The sequence below is a fragment of the Hemicordylus capensis genome, chromosome 6 (genome assembly GCF_027244095.1).
Source record: "Hemicordylus capensis ecotype Gifberg chromosome 6, rHemCap1.1.pri, whole genome shotgun sequence".
Classification (NCBI taxonomy): domain Eukaryota; kingdom Metazoa; phylum Chordata; class Lepidosauria; order Squamata; family Cordylidae; genus Hemicordylus; species Hemicordylus capensis.
This window is the reverse complement of record NC_069662.1, coordinates 37057240-37080452: the sequence shown is the minus strand read 5'-3', so window position 1 is coordinate 37080452 and position 23213 is coordinate 37057240. Positions and strand designations below refer to the sequence as shown.

The following is a 23213-nucleotide window of genomic DNA, read 5'->3' as shown; positions in this document are numbered from 1 at the left end:
TCCACTTACTTACAGTCCGAGGAGTGGACGGGGTACCAGGGCGGTAGGCTGCCACCCCACTGGACCTGTTTGCAATGGAATGCCAGCAGAGGAAATGCGGAGGGAGGGATAAGTGCACCCTCCCCCACCCTTAAAGTCAATCCCCCCACCTTTGAACTTCCCCTGACCGGCTCCGTGCACATCCCTAAAGCAGCGTTATGGAAAGAAATTTTGCAGAGAGTAGAGAGTTCACTGAGGGCAAGGGGAATCTGTGCAGAACAACCAGAATCTAAATACAAATAACCAAATTGTCTGAAATTATTTTATTGTGTTAAATAAAATACAATTAAAATTTTATAAAATTTAAAAATATAGTAGCCTGTTTTTTCTCAGTATCTCAGGGTCTCTGTGCTCATTGATCAGAAATTATGAAGGAAGGTGGGAGTAGGTTAACCACTTACAGAACCAGGGTAGAATATGCCCCTCACACATACACTTTCCCTTATATATCCACCACAGGCAGCACCAGAGAGAGGATGGCAAGGGAAAGAGTCCCCAGACAGGTAATTAATCCTCTGACCACTGCTGAATGATCACTTGAAGGAAAGGCATTTTTCATATTCTCAAAGTGCTTTTCGTTATCATCTATCCATGGCTGACATTACACAAACACTGTACAGGTGCTACAGAATAGAGGGAGATTTTTGCTGATTTCCCCCGTCCATTTGAAGTCCACTATGCTTCCCGAAAATATGACCCTGGGGGTTGGCACAAGAAACATAGTGGACTTCAGAGGGAAGGGGAGATCAGGGAAAATTTCAAACAGTTCTTGGACAAAGCTTCCACTTAAAAAAAATATTTTTAATTAATGTATTTATTTTACATTTATATCCCGCTTTTTCCTCTGAGGAGATCAGAGCAGTGTACATAGTTATGTTTATCCTCACAACAACCTTGTGAGGTAGGTTAGGCTGAGAGGTTATGACTGGCCCAGAGTCACCCAGTGAGTTTTGTGGTTGAATGGGGGATTCGAACTCGGGTTTTCCTGGTCCAAGTCCAATACTCTAACCGCTACCACTTCATACTTAAAAAGCACAAAATTGTATACAAAAACACAGTAGCAAAACATAATTAAAACAATTGTTAAAATATACAGTAGAGAACACACAGTACAGCAACCCAAAAAACTAGTCAATCAGGGAATGCCCACCAAAACACTCTTTGCCCCTTCACAGAATGGGAAGAACCAGAGTGAATTCCCATGTAGCAAATCCCTACTAGGGATGTGCACGAATTGCAATTCAAAGCGTGATTCTTAACACATCCCCTGCACCTTTAAAAGGGAGAAGAGCAGGTACATACCTGCTCCTCCACCACTCCCTGAATTGGTGGCTTCAAATTGCAATTCATGCACATCCCTATTCCCATCAATTTTTGGAATCCTCCCCGAGAACAATTTGTTATGGGGCAACCTACAAATAAAGTTTATCATTTTTGCCCCTTTTGGCTCTCCATCAGCAAAAGGGCTGGAGACTTGCTTTGGGGGGTTGGGGAGGGGAGGAGGACACAAAGTGAAAATTCAGACCCACGTTCTAAAATATCCCTAATAAAGGTAGGCCCCTCTAGGCCAGCAAGGAGATACAGATGCTCCATCCCCTTACTACTTGTTGCCCTGCTCAGCTTCCTCTCTTCCCACACTTCCAGTTTCTGTTATTTCACTAACTCAATGTTTTCAACCTGATCTTTGCTGTCAAAAAGAGGAGAAAGTTGTTTTTTGTTTCTCATGAATTATTGGAATGCGTTTGCTACGTAATCTTGGAGGCACAAAATTACACACAACCCTGGTTTACAAACTGAAAACAAATAAAACATTTAGTCAGTGGTTAAGAAAATTAATGATTACACCAACCGATTCACACTTTCAACCCTACCCAGAACCTCCTTGACAAGGGTCAGAGTTACAGATAAAAAATTAGCCTCGTATCTACCACAGAGCCACAAATGATGAAAAACCAGGGCAGCACTGGCAAAGAGTTAAAATTCAGTTGGCAGCAGCAAACGACTAAGACCTTTGCTCTAAAAATACCCACTCTGATATTCTTAGCCACTGGCATGCTTTTTCACACAGACTCGCCCCCACCATAAACTATTCACATTTTCTCAAAGTGCCAATGAAAGACAACAATGGTCTGGGGGCACCAGAATGGGCATGTCAGAACATCTGAAGGGAAGGGAGAAGGAAGAAAAGAAGGGATAGAGGCTATTATTAAGGCATTTCACCATCACACTAAGAATATAAGGGGTCCCTCCCTTTCCATTAGCAAGCCACAGCAAGACATACATGCTGCAAAAAAACAACACACACACCCCACCAGCAATCCAGAAGCAATTGCCAGGCCAGCTACCAAGTTAATAAACCAGTGCAATCATTAATCAATCACTGGCTAGACTTTGTTGTAGTTTATATTCATGGCTGTCTATGTTATGCAGTGCCATGATTACATTGCAAAGTACATTCCAAGATACCAGCCTCAGATTCTAGCATTCAAAAACAGGCCTCCTAAGAACCTTGATTTTAGAATGCTTGTTAGAGATTTGCTTTTAAAATCAGCTGTCTGAAGAGAAAAAGTACAGAGGCAGTATCCAAAGAAACCTTGGGAATCACAAGGAAGCAGAATTAAAATGCCAGTGTTTTGAGAGTGGGGTGTGTTCATGAACTTCAAACTCCACATTCAGCCCCTTGTCCTTCCTCCACTGCTATGATTCCCTGAATCCTGCTTCAACTCTTCTAGTGTCAACCTTCAGTCCCCTCCCTCCTCCCAGAACTTGCTGGGAAATGACATATATGGTGCAAGTTAGCCAAGATCTTGCAAGCAGAATGAATTAAGGAAAACAAGCAAATACAAAGTTATATAATTTGCCAAATTTATTCTGACTATGAGGTTGGTTTTTCTTGTGTCAGAAGCTGGATTTTGGGGAGGAGAGTGCAACAAGGGGGATGGGGTGGACGAATCTAGCTGAATGACAGCTTAGATCAGTGTTCTTCACCATAAGGCCCAGGAACCAATGATAACCCCCATCGGCCAAAGCTGAATACTCTGCAGGATCCCCCTGGCACCATGCAGAGATGGCTATTCTCATCAGGCAGTGCTGCCTTTTCCTCAGTGCTGGGGGAGGTGCTCCTTTAAGGGAAACAGAGATGTCTTGAGTCCCTGCACCATCCTGGAAGGCAGTCGCAGAGTGTCAGGAAGTACAGCCCAGTCACACAGTGCTTTCCTTAAGAGAAGGCTCTGTCTCTCTTAAAGGGCTCTCCCAGCCGGCTCTCTCAGCAAAGTACAGGACTGTGCAGAAGTCAGCACAGTGGGAAATGGCTCTTACATTAAAGTTTTTTTGCCCAAGTGGCCCCTTGCTTGAAAAATAGTGAAGATCACTCGATTAGATACGAAGAATGTCCAGAGGTAGGGAGAAACAGTTGCCCTTGTCTGCTAATACTAAAAGTGCTAGGCACTGTTCAGAATAAAAGTATGACTCAGACTGCAATCCTAAACACACTTTACCAGGGTATAAGCCTTATTGCACTCAGTGGCCCTGATGTATGAACTGGACCGTTATGTCTGTCTAATGCTGGTTATGGGTCTGACAGTGAAAATTCTAAGCATGTTTACTCCGCAGTAGGTCCCACAAGGCAAGGAACAGATAAAGTTGAGAGCTAGCAGAGCAGAAAACTTCCAAGACTCAGGCCTGGCCCATACATGCAGCAGGAGGAGATGGCAGAATGCTGATGTGGTAAGGTGCACCATACCATTTCAGTTGGGGTTACATTTTTGAATGAATGCACCTATAAGTTATTTTTTAAAATCCATCTCACTAAAAGAGATTATTGACCAGCCTGCTTCATGCTAGTTTTTTATTCGTAGGGAGGCGTTTGGAATTTTTTTTTTGCATCCAGCAGAACATTAACAAATGTGACATCTCACCTACAGTCTGAGGTGGTACAGTCCACCCCACCCTTCATTCCCATCTCCTTCTGCTGCATGGGTACACCAGGCCTAAAATCTCCAAGGAAGGTGATTACATAATCATTATTCCATTGCTGAGCCACTCAGCTTGTTGTGATACACATTTATGATTCCTGAAGAAACCACCAGGATTAGGCTGATGTTTTCCACAACAAAATGCACAAAGTGTGGAAGTAAAATATAGATATGCCCATGTCCTTGAACACCAGGGTACACAAGGCTGAGAAACCTTATCAGCCCAGGTTTCCCAGATAAAAGCAAGCAGTTTAAGGTTCATGCACATGCATATTTTACCTACATGCTTCATCCACTTGCTGCAGAAAACACCACAGCTGGGAGTGCAGCATTGCCTTAAGAGAACATTTTATTTAAACAACAACAACAACAACAACAACATATCAGGAACAGAAGAGATCAGGGAGTTAGAAATGATTCACTGGATCATCTCACACAACTTTCAGTCCTCTACAGATGCCTGTCCATCATCTTAAAAAAAGATGATGGATAAATTGTCTATTTTATTTAAAAATAAACAATTTAAAACCCTAGAAGAAACATCCACTTAAAAAAAAATTGCTCTATCAGCCTTATCCAAATAGTAAAAGCTTCACGTGGCATCGTTCTGGATTTAGAATAAAGGCAGAAAATACTGTTCCCTCACAGTAGGCTTTATTAAATTGCCACTTTTCATCAGGAATCCTATAGAAACATACATATATAAAGCATCAAAAGACCATTCAAGATCCCATGCCTAGAAGAACTTTGATTCCTACCTCTCCTGGCACATACACATCAATATATGAAACCCAGAGACCAGTTCACCACAAGCAGAGAACATTTGTGCAACAGAATATATCTGCAGAGCAAATATTTCCAGATAGCTCAAGTGAGTAAGCCAATCTTACACGGAAGGGGAAGAGAAGAAAACCTAAACCAACAAAACAGTAGAGTTGATTGCTAAAATAATGGGGCAAAATGTCATCCCAACCCCAACTTGAGAATGAGTAAATTCCATTATCATCCTCCTGAATGAAGTGTTACTTGGGCACAATCACAGGCTGGGGGGATTATTGTAACAATGTACATATTCCATCCTATGGTGTGCAGGTGTGCATGTGGAAGAGAATCTCCATAGGGATCAATTGAGTCCTTTTCCTTCCTTCACCTCTGGCCCTTGACTGGGCACAAGTACTCAGCCATTAAATCAATTCCATTAACTGCCATAGAAAGCCCATGGCACCTCCCACATGTAAACTGCTCTGAGCACATGGCTCTGTGTGCAATCGTACCCCAAGCAGGAGTAGTCTGTCCATGTACCCCAAATGGAGAGCATACTTACTGGGTTTATATACAGAAGGTGCTCATGGGGCCTCCCATGGCAGGTAATGGCTGGATATTTTACTATGTGCTCATGGCCCAGCCAGGATAGGGGAGGGAGGGAAATGAGCTTCATGCACAGCCACATGGAAAAATGGATTGCCCCCATATTTTCATTGCAATGTTCTCCTATTTGACTTCTGCTGGGCAATCAGCCATGAGACAAGACTCAAGGCCTATTAATCTAAGTATGCCCTTTTACAACCCAGGGAAAATAGTTCTAAATTCCTATGGACTAGCTTCACATCTCAGGATGTGAGTCTTAAGCACACTTACCTGGGAATAAGTCTCACTGAACTTAGGAAGAAGTTGGTTTCACTTCTTACTAAGATTTAAGATTTACTTCTGGGTAAACATGCATAGGACTGCATTATGAACAACCTAATTTGTTGTTGTTTTTTAACACAACTGGATGCGACTATTCCTCACCCAGCATTGCCTTCTAGTTGTGCCAGTTCATGTGTGTATAGCTGGCACCCTGATCACGCATGCATATACGTGGCACCGAGAAGCCTCCTGAGCTCAGTGGGCTTCAACTGATGCCTCAGATGAGATATCACAATAAATCCTTCCTAAGGAAAACACCACAAAACATCTTCTCAGGGATTTATCACTTGGGAGGCTGCCCTGGTGAATGTCCGAGGAAACACACTTCCCTCAACCGCATGTGCTAAATCACAGGCATAAAAAAGGCATGAAATGGTTCATGGCATGAAATAGTCCTTAAACACTGCTCTGCTGAGCTCTGCATTTGATCTCTGTTTATGAAAGATACGCAACACATGAAGTGGGAACAAGGGAAGATTAACCATGATGCTAAGCAGGGGTAGGTAATCTTGGCTCTCCAGCTGTTGTTGAACTACAACTTCCATAATCCCCAGCCACAATAAATTGTGTCAGGGGTGATGGGATTTGTAGTTCAACAGCAGCTAGAGAGCCAAGGTTGCCTACTCCTGCAACAGAGTGGGGTCCAGGCCAACTGGAGCCAAGCTGCAGTTTAAAAGTTCTAGATTTCCTAATGGGAAATGGGTTTCCATCTTTCCCCCTGTGCTGGGTTTGTGTCAAATGCACAACTCCTCAGAAACGTGACTGTTTTCTTGCTGTAAGTTAGCCAGAGGGAAATTAAGAGTAAGACTTTCTGCCTATGCTCAGAGACACACTTTTTTTCATATAATATGTGATATATTCTATCGTTTGAGCCTAGTGTTTACAAAAGGATTTGGGACCATGGCCTGATTCAAATTAAACACTCAAAGCAGAGGTGTAGCGATAACTGAATAAGGGCGGCAGGGAGTCCAATGTTCCTGGGCCCCTGAGGGAAACAGGGCCTGCCAGCTGAGCAACAGCTGCTCTTTGTTCTCTCCCTCCTGCCTTTCTGAAGAAAAAGGTTTGTGTGAGGGGGATAGTCACTTCTTGTCCAGTGCCAACATTGCTTTGCCCCTGCCTCACAGGAATCTACAGATCACTTAAAAGGAGCCAATGTGAAAACCCAAAGCACTGGATAAAAATATACTGAACATTCCTAGGTGACAGCATCAAATGTTATTATTTTAGGCACCAAAGCTGCATAAAGATTACACATTGTGGGGTGGGGAGAGAGAATTCAGGCACTCATCTTGCCCGTGGCTACATCTGGGCCAGATTCTACAGAACTCTGTGTCCCACTGGTGAGAGCTCAGATGGCATTTTGCACCATTCCAGAACACTCTCCTATGCACTAGACATATCAGCTGCTCTGTCCCAAAGTCCAGAGCAAACCTCAAGCACAACCGACTGCTTTTAAACATGGCTACTCTAAGGCCCACCTCGAAGATCCACACAACACTCACCGGCCACAGGTATGGCATGGATCTGTGCCCGCGAGAGGAGTTCCAGTGATGGCTCACGTCCAGAAACTCCATCTGAAGAGAAACACGATTCAGTTTCGTAAATTGTCTGCAACATCTCTGGCAGTCCCCACGATGAGGATACAAGAAGCATGCCAAGGAGCGATTGCGCGCTGCTGTTATCCACTTCAGTTTCCCTTTATGACAATCCGTTGCACAACCAAAGGGTTCAGTGGCTTGTCTGTGTTTATGCTAGATAGCCATCTCAAACCGTCCAACATTCCCCACTTGTACCAGCCACAGACACACACACACACTCATCCTCCTTGTGAAAGAGTCTCCTTGGGATAGTTAAATTGCCTCACAAAAACGGTGGTGGTGGGGAGACCCCAAGAACAAAATTTTTAAAAAATTGCAGACAAAAATCACCTCATGGAGAAGGAGTGGAGAGGAGGCAACTGTTTTCTCAACTCCAAAGGGAAGGTTAGAAGAGTCTCAAGATGCAGAAGCGAAAGAAGAAGAAAATAAGAAGGGTTTACATCTCAGGTGCCGTTTGATTCACCATAGGAGGGATGGATTTAGCGACACCTCCTTAGGATTTTTTTTAAGAGTTAAAAAAAAAAAAAAAAGGACGGCTCTAGCCTTTAGAAGAGAAGATCTCCGGCAAAACAAAGGCCGAAGCTCCCTGTCATTCTTGTAGAGAGCTGAAGTCGGCTCCCTTCATGCGATTGTTTCCCATCCCTGCCACCAAATGAGATGGCTTCTGCCGGGGGTGACCTGAAATAGAACAGCTGGGGAGGAGCCAGCTAAAAATAAACTCAGCCAGGCTCTCTGGGAGCTGGGATGGTTCAGGCAGAAGGAGCCGCCTGCCTATCAGAAGCTGCATTTCAACCACAGGGGTCAGTGGAAAAGATTCCCTGGGGGAAAGGCTGTGCCGGCTGCCAAGCCAAGAGAACGAAGGCGAGGCAAGAACAAAAGGGGGTGGAACGGCCGCTTCTGTGTTGTGGATGCCAGTCCACCTACGAAAGATGTCTGGCTGATTTATTGAAGCCCAGCGTGTGTGGTTTGTTTCATAAATGGGATATTCCTTAGGGATGCAATTTAACAGCAGCAAAAAATGTGGCGCTCCAAAATCCAAGTTTGCAGATATGCAGACTAAGACAAGATCAAGGTTCTGCAAACTGCATACTAGTGGGCGGGGGTGGGGGGCACTTTAATAAGGGAAGGAAAATATTATGCTGGCAAAGGCTAAATTATGCATCAGTGAAATAATATGCACACCAACCAAACTGGAACTGAGCCCTCTTGACCAGTGGAAGTCCTGCTCAGTCCCACTACTATCCACAAAGCTGTGGCTTCTGAGATTTCCCCAGACATTGCACTGCTTACAGACATAAGGACTAGAGACTGTATGAAAACGCTTATTACCATGAGAGTATGAATGGTTGTCAATGGCAGCTTCTTCTACTCTTCCTTCCAGCATACGTCTTGAACAAGCTAACAGGGCCACCCCAGCGCCTCCCAGTAAATAAGGAACAGCAGAGGGTGGTGTAGTGGTTTGACTGTTAGACTAGGATTGGGGAGCCCCGAGATGAAATCCCCACTCAGCCATGAAACTCATTGGGTGACTCTGGACCAGTCACTTCTCTCTCAGCCTTACCTACCTCACAGGGTTGCTGTGAGGATAAACAAAACCATGTATACAGCTCTGGACTCCTTGGAGGAAGAGCTGTATACATGTAGTAAATAATGGGCTATCCATGGGGCATTTCCCCACAAGTGTCTTGTTTGCTTAGTGGACCTTCCACTGTCTTGTAAGGTATTTCTTATGCCCAAGCTCCTCTCCCAGTTTAATTGGATCTGTCTGCCCACAGCTCAAGGACAATAAGCCATGGCTTAGTGCTATATTACCACCTTATTTATTAGTGCTATATTACCATCTTATTTATTAGTGCTATATTACCATCTTAGTGCTATATTACCATCTTATTTATTTATTTATTATTTCTCTGTGTTAACTACTCTGAGCCATTTTTGGAAGGGCGGTATAGAAATCAAATCAAATCAAATCAAATCAATATTAGCCAGCCTAAGAGAACCATGCCCCCCCCCCTTAAAACTTCAGAACAAACAGCAGTTCCATATTATGTAGTTCCACATTACTCAGGGGACTACAGTTTGTTAACTAGATAGAACAAGTCAGGATATCATACCAGGATCAAAGTGGTTTTATATTATGGTTTGTTAGCGTGATGGATGAGTGGACAAGCCCATAGGCTCATTCACATAGTGCTTGGTTTAGAGCAGGGCTGCACAACCTCCAGCTGTTGTGGGACTACAACTCCCATCATCCCAAACTACTGCAAACTGTGGCAGTGGATGCTGTGAGTTGTAGACCAACAACAGCTGGGGGGGCCAAAGTTGTGCACTCCTGGTTTAGTTTTACATCTGAACTGGGCCACATTGTGTCACAACCCTTCTGCACTCCGAGTTCAAACAAGCTCTGCTGGTCCTCAAAACGGCATGAGTAAGTTTCTACTTCACTTCTCTTGGGTGTCAGGCCCTCTAGGCCCCAGGTGCTCCATTATTATTATTATTATTATTATTATTATTAGATTTCTATACCACCCTTTCAAAAATGGCTCAGGGAGGTTTACACAGAGAAACAACAAACAAATAAGATGGAACCCTGTCCCCAAAGGGCTCACAATCTAAAAAGAAACATAAGGGGGTGGATAGGGCCAGTTATACTCTCCCTGCTAAATAAAGAGAATCACCACGTTAAAAGGTGCCTCTTTGCCATGTTAGCAGGGGTGGACTAACTAAGCCGTCTTCTATAAATTGCAGACAATTAAACTTTACTCTCTGCAAGACCACAGCAGTGGCCAGCCCAAACTCAAAATGCTTCAGAGCAGCCACTTTCATAGACTCTGAGACACCCCAAAGTTAACCAGCCCACCTTCATTCCTTACCCCTTAACTACAACTCTTCAAGCCAATATTTAGTAAATAAATAAAGCTTTATGGAGTTGTCGTGACGGCCCATGCAGTGCACACAGTTTTAGAGTTTTGGTTGTGGCTCCATGGCTTTGGAATGCCCTCCCGGAAGAGCTTCGCCATGCTCCCTCTATCAGTGCTTAAAAAAAACCCTTACTAGACACATCTTTTCAGAGAAGTTTTTAAAAGTATTATCCACTGCTATATCTTAGTTTTTAGTTTTTTACATATAAACTTCCAGTTTGAAATTTTTAAAATATGTAACTGAAAATTAATGTTGTGAGCCACCCCGAGCAGTACTGTACCAGAGGGGTGGGAAAGTCTCATCCAGCTAAAGAAATCTTAATTAATTAAAACTCATACAATTAATCAATTAACTTTGCACAGGAGTACAAACAATAGTTTTGAAAAGGAAAAAAACCACTCCCTTTTTTGTTTCTATATCAGAGGTTCTTAAAACTTCTGGTCCTTAGATTCTGTTGGACTATAACTCCCATCATACTTTGTGGCCTGGGGTGATGGCATGCATGATCATGCATGATCATATGACATGCATGATCATAGCAAGCCTCATCTTAAAAAGAGGCATTCCCTCCTATGTGAAAAAGAAAGCTGAATGCCTCTCTTAAAAGGCTAGCTACCATCTAGAGTTTTTGCATGTACTCCTATTAAGAGAGCCAGCGTGGTGTAGTGGTTAGAGTGCTGGACTAGGACCGGGGAGACCCGAGTTCAAATCCCCATTCAGCCATGATACTAGCTGGGTAACTCTGGGCCAGTCACTTCTCTCTCAGCCTAGCCTACTTCACAGGGTTGTTGTGAAAGAGAAACTTAAGTATGTAGTACACCGCTCTGGGCTTCTTGGAGGAAGAGCGGGATATAAATGTAAAAATAGTAATAATAATAAGAAGAAGAAGAAGAAGAAGAAGAGAAGTAGAGATCCACAGATTTGTTTGCCCTGTCCATCACGATGAGTACCCCTCCACACCCTCTGCCAAGCATGATGAGCCTAACCTTCTTCCCAATCTTAAAGCTGATGAGGGGAGCAAGGGATCATCACTACAGTTGCACTGAGATTCCAGGGCACTCCAAGGACAGAAATAAGATTCACTCTCTGCTCTCCTCCCCAGTTCCAAGTGCCAAAGGAGAGCTGGGTTTTGTTGTACAGTGCTTTGAAGGCATTTCCAGTGCCTAAAAAGCATAGTGCGACAAGCTCCAGCCATTCCTCAAGCTTAGGAACATAGGAAGCTGCCTTATACTGAGACAAACCATTGGTCCATATAGCTCAGTAGTGTCTACACCAGGGCTGCTCAACTTCAGCCCTCCTGCAGATGTTGGCCTACAACTCCCATAAACCCTGGCCACTGTGGCTGGGGATTATGGGAGTTGTAGTCCAAAAACTGCTGGGGGGCCTAAGTTGAGCAGGCCTGGTCTACACTGACTGGCAGCAGTTCTCTAAGGCTGCAGGCACGAGTTCTTTCCCAGCCTTACCTGGAGATGCCAGGCAGTGAACCTGGGACTTTCTGCATGCAAGTAGATTCTCTACCACTGAGCTACAGTCCCATCCCAAAAGCAGGGCTGCTCAAGTTCAGCCCTCCTGCAGATTTTATTTATTGTTAAATTTATATACCTCCTTTCATTAAAAACAATCCCAAGGCGGTTTACACAGAATTGAAAAACAAGATTATAAAAATAACACAATTAAAGTATTAAGCTAAAAAATAAAACAAATCTGATTAAAGATTTAAAATACAAGCATAAATACAGTACAAAATACAAAGAAGAAGCAGCAGAGACAATCATATACAACCCTGGGTTAAAAGCCATTTAACATGCTTTCTAAAAACTGTGATGGAGACCAAGGAGCGAATAGCTACCAGGAGAGCATTCCAGAGTCTGGGGGCAGCAACAGAGAAGGCCCTGTCCCGCGTGCAGGACAACCAAGCCTCCCTCATTGTCGGCACCCGGAGCAGAGCCCCCTCATATGACCTCGTCAAGCGAGCAGTAACTCTTGGGACCTGGCACTCCCTCAGGTATCCCGGGCCTAAACTGTTAAGGGCTTTAAAGGTCAAAAACAGCACCTTGAATTGGACCTGAAAACAAACTGGTAGCCAGTGAAGCTCTTTCAAAATGGGTGTGATGTGCTCCCATCAAGGCAGCTCCAGATAAAACCCTAGCTGCCACATTTTGCACTAGCTGCAGTTTCCGGATATTCTTCAAGGGCAGCCCCATGTAGAGTATGTTACAGTAATCCAGCTGTGACATGACTAAGGCATGGGTAATGTGACCAGATCTGCCTTCTCGAGAAAGGGACGCAGCTGGCACACTAGCCAAAGCCGTGCAAAGGCACCCCTGGCTTCCGCCTCCACCTGAGCTTCCAAAAGCAGAGCCGGGTCCAGTAGTACCCCCAAGCTGCGTACTTGCTCCTTCAAGGGGAGCGCAACCTCATCCAGAATCAGTAAAATCTCCTCATCCCGATTGGCTCTTCTACTGAGCAACATTACCTTCGTCTTGTCCGGATTCAATTTCAGTTTATTAGCCCACATCCAACCCATCACAGCCTCCAGCCCCCGATTCAGGACATCCACTGCCTCCCTAGGATCAGGTGACAAGGAGAGATAGAGCTGAGTGTCATCCGCATATTGCTGACAACTCAGTCCAAGTCCCTGGATGACCTCTCCCAGCGGCTTCATGTATATGTTAAACAGCATGGGAGATAAAACCGAACCCTGTGGGACCCCACAGGCCAATGGCCACGGAGCCAAGCAGTAGTCCCCCAACATCACCTTCCGGACCCTCCCCCCATGAAAGGACCGGAACCACTCCAATGCAGTACCTCCGATTCCCATACTCGAGAGGCAGTCCAAAAGAATATCATGGTCGATGGTATCGAATGCCACTAAGAGGTCCAGCAGAACCAACAGGGACACACTCCCCGTCTAATTCCCGGCATAGGTCATCCACTAGAGTGACCAAGGCAGTTTCAGTCCTATATCCAGGGCGGAAGCCATACTGAAAAAGGTACAGATAATCCGTATCATCCAAGACCCTCTGAAGATGTTGGCCTACAATACCCACAATCTCTGGCTACTGGCCATTGTGGCTGGAAATTATGGGAACTGTAGTTCAAAGACAGCTGGAGGGGGGCATAAGTTGAGCAGGCCTGCCATCAACCAGTGCTGTCCAGCTTTGGCCCTCCAGATATTGTTAGATTGCCATCATCCCTATCAGCCATTGTGACTGGGGATGATGCGAGTTGTACTCCAACACAAATGGAGGGCCCAAGCAGAGGCGTAACTATAGGGGGGGCAGGGGGGCACGTGCCCCGGGCGCCATCTTTTCTGGTCACGTGGGGGGGCGCCGCCATGACCGAATTTTTAAAAAAAAAAATTTAAATTTTTTGTTAATACAAATGTTTCCTGCTCAGTGCAGCAGCGCTGCAGCACTCAAGGGAGCGCGTCGGTGCCCCCTTCCCCACGAGCGGTCCCTTCCGCGCCACCTGCGCCACCCCCATTGCTTTGCTGGCGCCTGGCGGCCAGTCAGTGGCCTGGCTTGGCGGCAGCGGCGGGCGCTTGTGAGGAAAAACCTAAGTATAATGTAGTATGTTGGGGGGGGTGCGGTGGGGGGGGGGCGGTGGGGGGGGGCGCCATTTCAGTGCTTGCCCTGGGCGCCATTTTCCCTAGTTACGCCTCTGGGCCCAAGTCATGCAGCCCTGCCCTAAAAGGAGTATCTTATGGCGCTTACATGTAGTCACCCATCCAATGCAAACCAGGGCAGGCCCTGCTTAGCAAAACAGGACAATTCATGCTCACTGTCACAAGCCACTTAATGGTGCAGCGGGGAAATTACTTGATTAGCAAGCCAGAGGTTGCCGATTCGAATCCCCACTGGTACGTTTCCCAGACTATGGGAAACACCTATATTGAGCAGCTGTGAAAGGGCTGGTGACCAGTGGGTGAAGAAAACAAAAGTTGTACACAACTTTCCCCCAAGCAAGAGAAGGGCTTGTGACTGTCTTGAGGGAATGTTAAAGACTGATAAATTTCCCATGCTTCTTTCTTCAAACCTGCCTCCCACCCTCACCACAGAGTTGTATCACCTCCACCCGCCTGCTTGTCTGTTAACTGAACTGTCTGAGCTACAAACATTCAGTCCCATTGACTAACACAGGGGCTTTGGGGGGGTTCCTTTAGGGATTTTTCCCCTTCAGGTTTTTTGAACACATACATATCTGCAGGACAGGTCACCCCAGTCCGTCTGCAGCTCCCATTTGCCTGCAGGCACTCCAGTTCCCTGTCTAGAAGGATTCCAAATACTTTCAGAAATAGTATACAGATTACTGTGAACATTTTTGTATGTATTGTGTTCAGAATCTGATCAGTTTTGATTGCAATAATCTAACATATTTGTTAACCAAAATATATTCTGAATAAAAGTTGAATACTATTCTCATGTCCTCTCTCTGAATGGTGCATCACCTCATACTGCGCAGGAGGAGACAATGGTAAATCCCTCCTGTATTCTACAAAAGACAACCACAGGGCTCTGTGGTCACCAGGATTTGACACAGACTCGACAGCACACTTTACCTTACCACAAGACCAGCTTCAGAATTTAGAGGGGAGTGGTGGGAAATCATCCCTGGTCTTTCAGGAAGTCTGATGTCATTGTGACTTCAGAGGCAAAACCCAGCAGTAGCAGCTATGGAAGAAGCAAGTCCCACACGAGGGGTTGTTAGAAAAGGGGATCCAAAACAAAACTGCTAAATATTAGAATGCCCTTATATAAAGCCATCGTGCATCCACATCTGGAATGCTGTGTACAGTACTGGTTGCTATATCTCAAGGGCTCTGTGCATCTGATGCCAAATGCTGCTCCCCTGGTGTGCGCCCTCCTCTCCTTCTTGCCCCTGTCATTTTAAAAAGCGAAGGGTACATTGCCCACCTCACTGGTGCCCAATAATCTGCTACCTGAGGTGGCCGCCTCACTTCCCCTCGTGGATGGGTTGCCATGCATGTTTATGCTCTTATCCCATCTCTCCCCCAGTGGAGGATTGGAAAGGTTCCTGATGAGAATAAATCTCAGCGGAATACCAAACAATGCCTAAATCTGTGAACCTTTACAGTGAAGCAGGCAGGAATCTCTCTCAGCCCTATCTTGGAGATGCCAGGGAGGGAACTTGGAACCTTCTTCATGCACGCATGGAGATACTCTTCCCAGAGTGGCTCCATCCCCTAAGGGCAATATCTTACAGTGCTCACACATGTAGTCTCACATTCATAGGCAACCAGGGCAGACCCTGATTAGCAAAGGGGACACATCACGCTTCCTACCGCAAGACCAGCTCTCCTCCCATGAGAATCTGAAAAATCTTCTGTCTGTTTTTTGTTAATTTTTACCCAACCAAAAATCTTTGATTGGATGAACACTGCAGTCCTATTTAAAAGAAACAGCAATACATCTAGACTGCTGCTAGAGGTGCAAGTATTCCTGCCATACTTACTAAGCCATAAGGAACTAGGTTCTTTGTCAGTTCCCAATGCCTGCCCAGCATCTTCCAAACAATTAATTACATCCCTTAAGCCTCCCAACTGAGCCCATCCCCCAGCAGCCTCTTTTTTTGTTTTCTGGCAATTTCCACTGACCTCATTTGACCAGTCTAGCCCATTCAGCAGGTATGCTAAGATGATAGTTACAATATTTTCTTTTCATAGGCTGACCATTTGAACAACTTGAAGGCAAAAGAGGAGAGAGAGAGAGAGAGAGAGAGAGAGAGAGAGAGAGAGAGAGAGAGAGAGAGAGATTGATATTTCTGCAGAGATGAGGAAAGATTCTGACCCTCAAAATGGGTAAACCATAAGAGATGGGCAACTGTAACACAACAAAAGCAACGTACAGACTAGTCAGTCATGATTAAGTACCACTGAAATCCATGAGACAAGTTAGTCACTGCTGCCCCACCTTCAAAGACTAACTTATTTGTTGTAGCAATAGCACTTAGCAATAGCACTTACATTTATATACCGCTCTATAGCCGGAGCTCTCTAAGCGGTTTACAATGATTTAGCATATTGCCCCCAACATTCTGGGTACTCATTTTACCGACCTCGGAAGGATGGAAGGCTGAGTCAACCTTGAGCCCCTGGTCAGGATCGAACTTTTAACCTTCTGGTTACAGGGCGGCAGTTTTACCACTGCGCCACCAGGGGCTTGTAGCAAAAACTTTCACAGGCAGGTACCATTGTGTCAGAAACCCCACACACTTCACTGTGCAAAATCTGTCACTTGGGGAGGCTTCAGAAGCTGTTCACGTTGGTGAGGTTGAGAACCCTAACATACGAAGGAGCATAATTTAACAAGGACTGCTATGCTATGAGGGTGAGGAAAATCTATCAAATTCTCTCTGTGGAGAGATGGAAGGGCATTTTCCTATAGGAGTTCCCATTACTCTGGCTGTTAATCTGCCTCAATCATACCATAATGTCATCTGGATTATACAGAGAAAGAAAATCTGGAGATGATTAAACTGCCTTCTTCCACTCCTGTAATAGCAAGACAGAGCTGATCATATGGCACAGATTTGAGGCCCAGAATTTAAGACAATAGGTTTAAGCTGCTGATCTACCACAGCCCCTTTTTTAAAATAGCACTCATCCAGACTTCACCTGGCCTTCAGCCTGACTGCTCTCTCTCCAAGATGACAAAAGGCTCCTGGGTAGAATAATACAGTTTTCCCTGCTTTGAAAGATCAAGTGGATGGAGAAAGGACTTTTTTCTTCAGTGGGACCCCATATGTAGCATGCTCTCCCCTGGTGTGCCTGATTGACAGTGACTTTGATACATTTTAGGAGCTAGGTTAAAACATTATTTCCCCAAGCTTTTTGTGATCAGTGATGCTGTTTGATTCAACAACGTTTTAGCTCTATTGAATAAGTGCTGTCAAGTCAGTGTCAACTCTTAGCAACCACATAGCTAGATTCTCTCCAGAATGATCTGTCTTCAACTTAGATTTTTAAGGTCTCACAGTGGTTCATTCATTGCTGTCGTAATCGAGTCCATCCACCTTGTTGCTGATCATCCTCCTCTTCTCTTTCCTTCGACTTTTCCCAGCATTACGGACTTCTCAAGGGAGCTGGGTTTTTGCATAATGTGTCCAGAGTATGATAGTTTGAGCCTGGCCATTTGTGCCTTGAGTGAAAACTCTGGATTGATTTGTTCTATGATCCATGTGTTTGTTTTCCTGGCTGTCCGTGGTATCTTCAAAAGTCTTCTCCAACACCAAAGTTCAAAAGCATCAATACTTTTTCTATCTTGATAGAAAAAAAGACTTCTTCAAAGTCCAGCTTTCGCATCCATAGAGTGTCACAGGAAAAACCATCCTTTCCAAGACCTTCATTGCAACCCTACCAAGTGCTAGTCTGCAGCATATTTCTTGACTGCTAGATCTTTTACAGTTGACAGTCAATCCTAAAAGGCAGAAGCTATCTACCACTTCAATGTCTTCATTATCAATTCTGAGGCTGGTTGCTGTGCCCATTATCATTAGTTTAGTTTTCTTGACATTTAGTCATAGTCCCATTCTTTCATTGTGCTCCTTGACTTTCATTACGAGAGCTTGCAGATCATCCGCATTCCCAGCTATCAGAGTGGTGTTATCAGAGTAACTCAGGTTATTGTTTCTTCCTCCAACTTTAAAACCACACTCATCTTCTTCCAATCCAGCTTCTCTCAGTATATGTTCAGCATATAAGTTTAATAAATAAGGAGAAAATATACAACCTTGTCTTATTCCTTTGCCGATAAGTAATTAGTTAATCAATTTATGGAACCAGTCTGTTTCACCATGTTCCGTCTGGACTGTGGCTTCCTGTCCTGTGTATAGGTTTCTCATGAGAACAATGAATGTTCTGGGACACCCATTTTCCTAAGGATATTCAACAACTTAACATAGTCAACACAATCAAAGGCTTTTCTGTAGTTAATAAAGCACATATTGACTCCTATTTGGTATTCTTTGGCTTTCTCAATTATCCAGCGTGCATCAACAATAATGTCTCTTGTTCCTCAGCCTTTTCTAAAACCAGCTTGAATATCCAGTGTTTCCCTTTCCACGCAGGGCTCTAAGCTACCGTATGTTGGATGATCCTGAGCATTATTTTGCAAGCATATGAAATTAAGGATATTGTGTGAAGGTTTGCGCAATTTGTGAAGTCTCCCTTCTTTGGTATGGGTATGTAGACTGACCTCTACCAATCTGTTGGTCACTGTGTCGTTCTCCAGATTTGCTGGCATAATTTGGTTAGAGCCTTGACTGAATCTTCTTCTGTTGCCTGCCATATTTCTGTAGCTATTCCATCAATTCCTATAGCCTTCCAACTTGGTAATGATGGGAGTGCTGATGAAACTTCATCTTTCCATACTAAAGGTTCTTGCAAGTAGGAAATATATATCTCCTAAAGTATCTTGGATGTTGACATCCCTGCTGTACAGATTTTCAGTATACTACTTCCATCCTTGTTTGATCTTCTCTGAATCAGTTACTATCTGTTCTTTGGCATCCCTTAACATACCAATTCGAGGTTGGAACCTCCTTCTGAGTTCAGAGATCTTTTGGAAAACTTTTCTTGTTTTTCCATGTCTATTTCAATCCTCAAGGTCTTTACAGATGTCATTGTAGTAGTGCTCCTTGTTTCTTTAGCAACTTTCTGAAGTTCCTTATTAAGTTCCTTCCTGGGGTCTTTTTCTTGACTTTGGCTTCTCTCCTTTTCATGGCAATTTCCACCATCCGTTCTGACATCCATTTCGCTTTCTTCTGTTTCTTGGTCTGTGGCAGTCTCTTTTCATATTCATCCTTAACAACTTCTTTGATTTCATTCCACAGTTACTCTGGTTCCCTATCAATGAGGTTCAGAACTTCAAAGCAGTTCCTGATGTTCTCTTTTAATATGGTGGGTACATTCTCAAGATACATTCTCTTGTGGAAACTGGATACTGTGGGTACATACTCTTGTGGAAACTGGATAGCTTTGTTTTTCTGCTTTAGCTTGACTTGGAAGTTGCACATGAGCAGTTCATGATCTGTTCCACAATCAGCCCCCAGCCACATTTTTGCTGATATAACTGAGCTCTTTCACCTCCTTGCACCAATTGCTAATTGGTTGAAGGACAGGAAACAGAGGGTAGGGATAAAAGGAGATTTTTGCACAATGGAGGGAAGTAAGAAGTGGGGTCCCCCGGGGATCTGTAGTGGGACCAGTGCTTTTTAATTTATTCATAAATGATCTAGAAGTAGGGGTAAACAGCGAGGTGGCCAAATTTGCAGATGATACCAAACTCTTTCGGAGTGAAATCCAAAACGGACTGTGAGGAGCTCCAAAAGGATCTCTCCAAACTGGCAGAGTGGGCAACAAAATAGCAAATGCGCTTCAGTGTTGAGAAGTGTAAAGTGATGCACATTGGGACAAAAAACCCCAACTTCGAGTATACGTTGATGGGATCTGAGCTGTCGGTGACTGACCACAAGAGGGATCTTGGGGTCATGGTGGACAGCTCATTGAAAGTGTCGACTCAATGTGCAGCAGCTGTGAAAAAGGCCAATTTCTTGCTACGGATCATTAGGAAGGGGATTGAAAATAAAACTGCTAATATTATAATGCCCTTATACAAAACTATGGTGTGGCCACACCTGGAGTACTGTGTACAATTCTGGTCACCACATCTAAAAAAGGACATTGTAGAACTGGAAAAGGTGCAGAAGAGGGCAACCAAGATTGTTGTGAGGAGAAACTGAAGTATGTAGTACACCACTCTGGGTTCCTTGGAGAAAGAGCAGGTTACAAAATGTAAACAATCAACAAACAAACAAACCAAGATGATCAGGGGCCTAGAGCACCTTTCTTACAAGGCAAGGCTACAACACCTGGGGCTTTTTAGTTTAGAAAAAAGATGACTGCAGGGAGACATGATAGAGGTCTATAAAATCATGCATAGGGTAGAGAAAGTGGATAGAGAGAAATTCTTCTCCCTCTCACATAACATTAGAACCAGGGGTCATCCCATTAATTTGACTGCCAGGAAATCTAGGACGAGCAAACGGAAGTATTTTTTCACACAAGGCATAATCAACTTGTGGAATTCTCTGTCACAAGAAGTGGTGATAGCCAACAACCTGGATGGCTTGAAGAGGGGTTTGGATAACTTCATGGAGGAGAGGTCTATCATCGGCTACTAGTTAGAGGGTTATAGGCCACCTCCAGCCTCCAAGGCAGGATGCCTCTGAGTACCAGTTGCAGGGAAGTAACAGCAGGAGAGAGGGCATGCCCTCAATTCCTGCCTGTGGCTTCCAGTGGCATCTGGTGGGCCACTGTGTAAAACAGGATGCTGGACTAGATGGGCTTTGGGCCTGATCCAGCAGGGCTGTTCATATGTTCAATGATGCAATGAATTTGATTTTGTTGTACTCCACCTGGTGAATGTCCATGTGTATAGGCACCTCTTTGGTTGTTTGAAGAATATGCTAGCAATGAAAAGATCGTTGGTACCTGCTTGCTTTAGCTAGGCAGCTGAAGTGACCTTCACAACTTGGGTGACACTACTGGGAATATACCTCCCAGCGTACTTATTTTATTATTATTATTTATTTCTTACATTTGTATCCTGCTTTTCCTCTGAGGAGCTCAGAGCAGTTTACATGCTTATTTCTATCCTCACAGCAACCCTGTGAGGTAGGTTAGGCTGAGAGATACATGACTGGCCCAGAGTCACCCAGTGAGTTTCATGGTTGAATGGGGATTCGAACTTGGGTCTTCAAGGTCCTAGTCCAACACTCTAACCACTACACTATGCTGGCACTCATCCCTCCCAGGAACCCCCGCCCCGCCACAATGAGACAGCATATCAACACACGTGGCGGGGGGGGGTCAGGTCTATTACTGCTGTTTTAATGTGAGATTCATCATTTTCTCAAGTATAACTGTTAGAGCAGTTTATTGGTATTATTTTTTAATTCATTTTCCGAATTTGCTGAAAGGAAAGGCAGGATATACAAGTAACAAGCAAAGGCCCTTCAACCTATTTGGGTTTTTAAACCTTGGCTTAAATTAAGTGTGTAAAAGCAAGTGTGAGGCATGATGCAACGTGTCTCTTCAAAATGTTTTGCCCTAATATAACAATTCACAAAGAGTGTGTCACACTCTACCAACTTCTTACAGCCCTTTTATTACTTATTTATTTATCGTATTTCTATCCTGCCTGATATAGAAATCTCCAGGTGGTGTACAAGTTAAAACATAATATAAAAATATAAAACAATTTAAAAATCATAAAACAGATAAAAACAATCTCAGCAAGTAAACACATATTACAATTTAAATTTCAGTTAAAAGCCTGGGAAAACAGGTATGTCCTGAAGTTCTTCCTAAAAGCAAAAAGAAAAGAAGATGCTCTTATTTCAACAGGGAGCATATTCCAGAGCCCTGTGGCAGCCACAGAGAAGGCTTGGTCCCAAATCGCCACCAAATGAGCCAGCGGCAACCGTAACCAGAGCTCTCCAGATGATCTTAATAGGCGACAGGGTTCATGACAGAGAAGTTGCTCTCTTAAGTACCCTGGACCCAGTCCATTAAAGGCTTTATAGGTAATAACCAGCACTTTGTATTTCGTTCGGAAGTGCAATTCTTTCATAATCATAACCAGCCAGTGCAATTCTTTCATAATCGATGTTACATGGTCCCTTTGATTTGACCCAGAGAATTATGTAATTCTGAGCACTGCTGTGCTCAGCCTAGTGATATCCATGCACAAAAAGGGTGTTACATCTAACCATTATCTACACACACAGTGCTTTTATGTGGATACACACTGGTCCCTACATTCACTTGTAGTTAGCCAGTTTTAGACTTAGCCACACTGGCGGACCTCTTGACTCAATTTACTCAAGGAAGTTCCATTGAAATTAAAAGGACAACTTAGGCATGCCTAACTTGCCCTTTTAATTTCAAAGGGACTTCAAATAAATTTGCCACTGGTTATTTGTGCAGTCTTGGTATTGTGCCCATGACTACAAGCCTCATGCATGTAAAAATGCATCTGTAAATCCATTCTCCATGGGAATCTAGGGCCTGACATATTCTAGGATATTTCAGGCCATTCCTACATTTTTTAAACTTTCATTCATATACACATACACAATCTCTAGTCCTTTTAACAGTGGAGATGAGGAAAAACATGCAAGCAATATTCTGTCTTATTGCTAATTAAGTAGCAGTGCAAGGTCAGGCTTTCTCTATAGCTACCCTGAGACAAAAGGGCTTTAACTTCGCTGGCAACCTTTAGGAAAAACCTCAAGATGCATCTGTTTAACCAGGCTTTGGGGTATTTTTAAAACTAGTTTTAAAATGTTTTTGTTCTTCTGTTGTTGTTGTTGTTTTAGTTTAGGGTTTTGAACTTTAATTTCTGTAAACTGCCTTGAGACATGTTTAGATGGTATATTAAATAAATAACTTTAAATGTATTGACCTACCTTTATATATGTTTTGGCTGTCCTGTAATGGTTCTCTGCTACCGCCACCACTCAACCTCCTCTCCATAAAATTTCTGGTTAGGGACCTTTGGGAATCCTTCATTGTCCATGCACAAGTGTATATGTGCTGAAGTCAGAGCCGCAGGACTGATGGGTGTGGGGAGCTGCATTACGTTTCCAATACCCATTTTAAACAACTTCAGCCCTCCAGCTGTTTTTGGATACAACTCCCATCATCCCCGACTATTGCTCACTATGGTTGGGGATGATGGGAGTTGTAGTCCAACAACAGCTCTAGGGCCAAAGTTGTGCAACCCTGTCCTACTGGCATATGGCAGTGAATTGCTAGATCAAGGTTTTTATTAGGTTCACATTCACAACAGCCCTGAAAGATAGGCCACTACTGTTTCTATTTTCCAGCTGTGATACCAAAGAGGAGAGGGACCTCACAATTAATTACTAGCATTAATGGAGTCCAAGTCCAATGTCCCTTCAGTCT

General features: G+C 44.0%; 1 protein-coding gene across 7 annotated transcripts in view; it reads right to left on the bottom strand.

Moving 5' to 3' along the window:
• HDAC5 (histone deacetylase 5) overlaps window positions 1-23213 on the bottom strand; it is a 138530-nt gene that overhangs the window by 86525 nt on the left and 28792 nt on the right. For 2 of the 7 annotated variants that reach the window (XM_053265633.1, XM_053265632.1), the window contains one exon: window positions 7205-7276. The exons of 3 other annotated variants lie outside the window; for them this stretch is intronic. In XM_053265633.1, the coding sequence (XP_053121608.1) occupies window positions 7205-7276 (72 nt within the window). Of the gene's footprint in view, window positions 1-7204; window positions 7959-23213 lie in introns of those variants that run through there. 2 more of the 7 variants (XM_053265629.1, XM_053265630.1) reach the window with 1 other exon arrangement.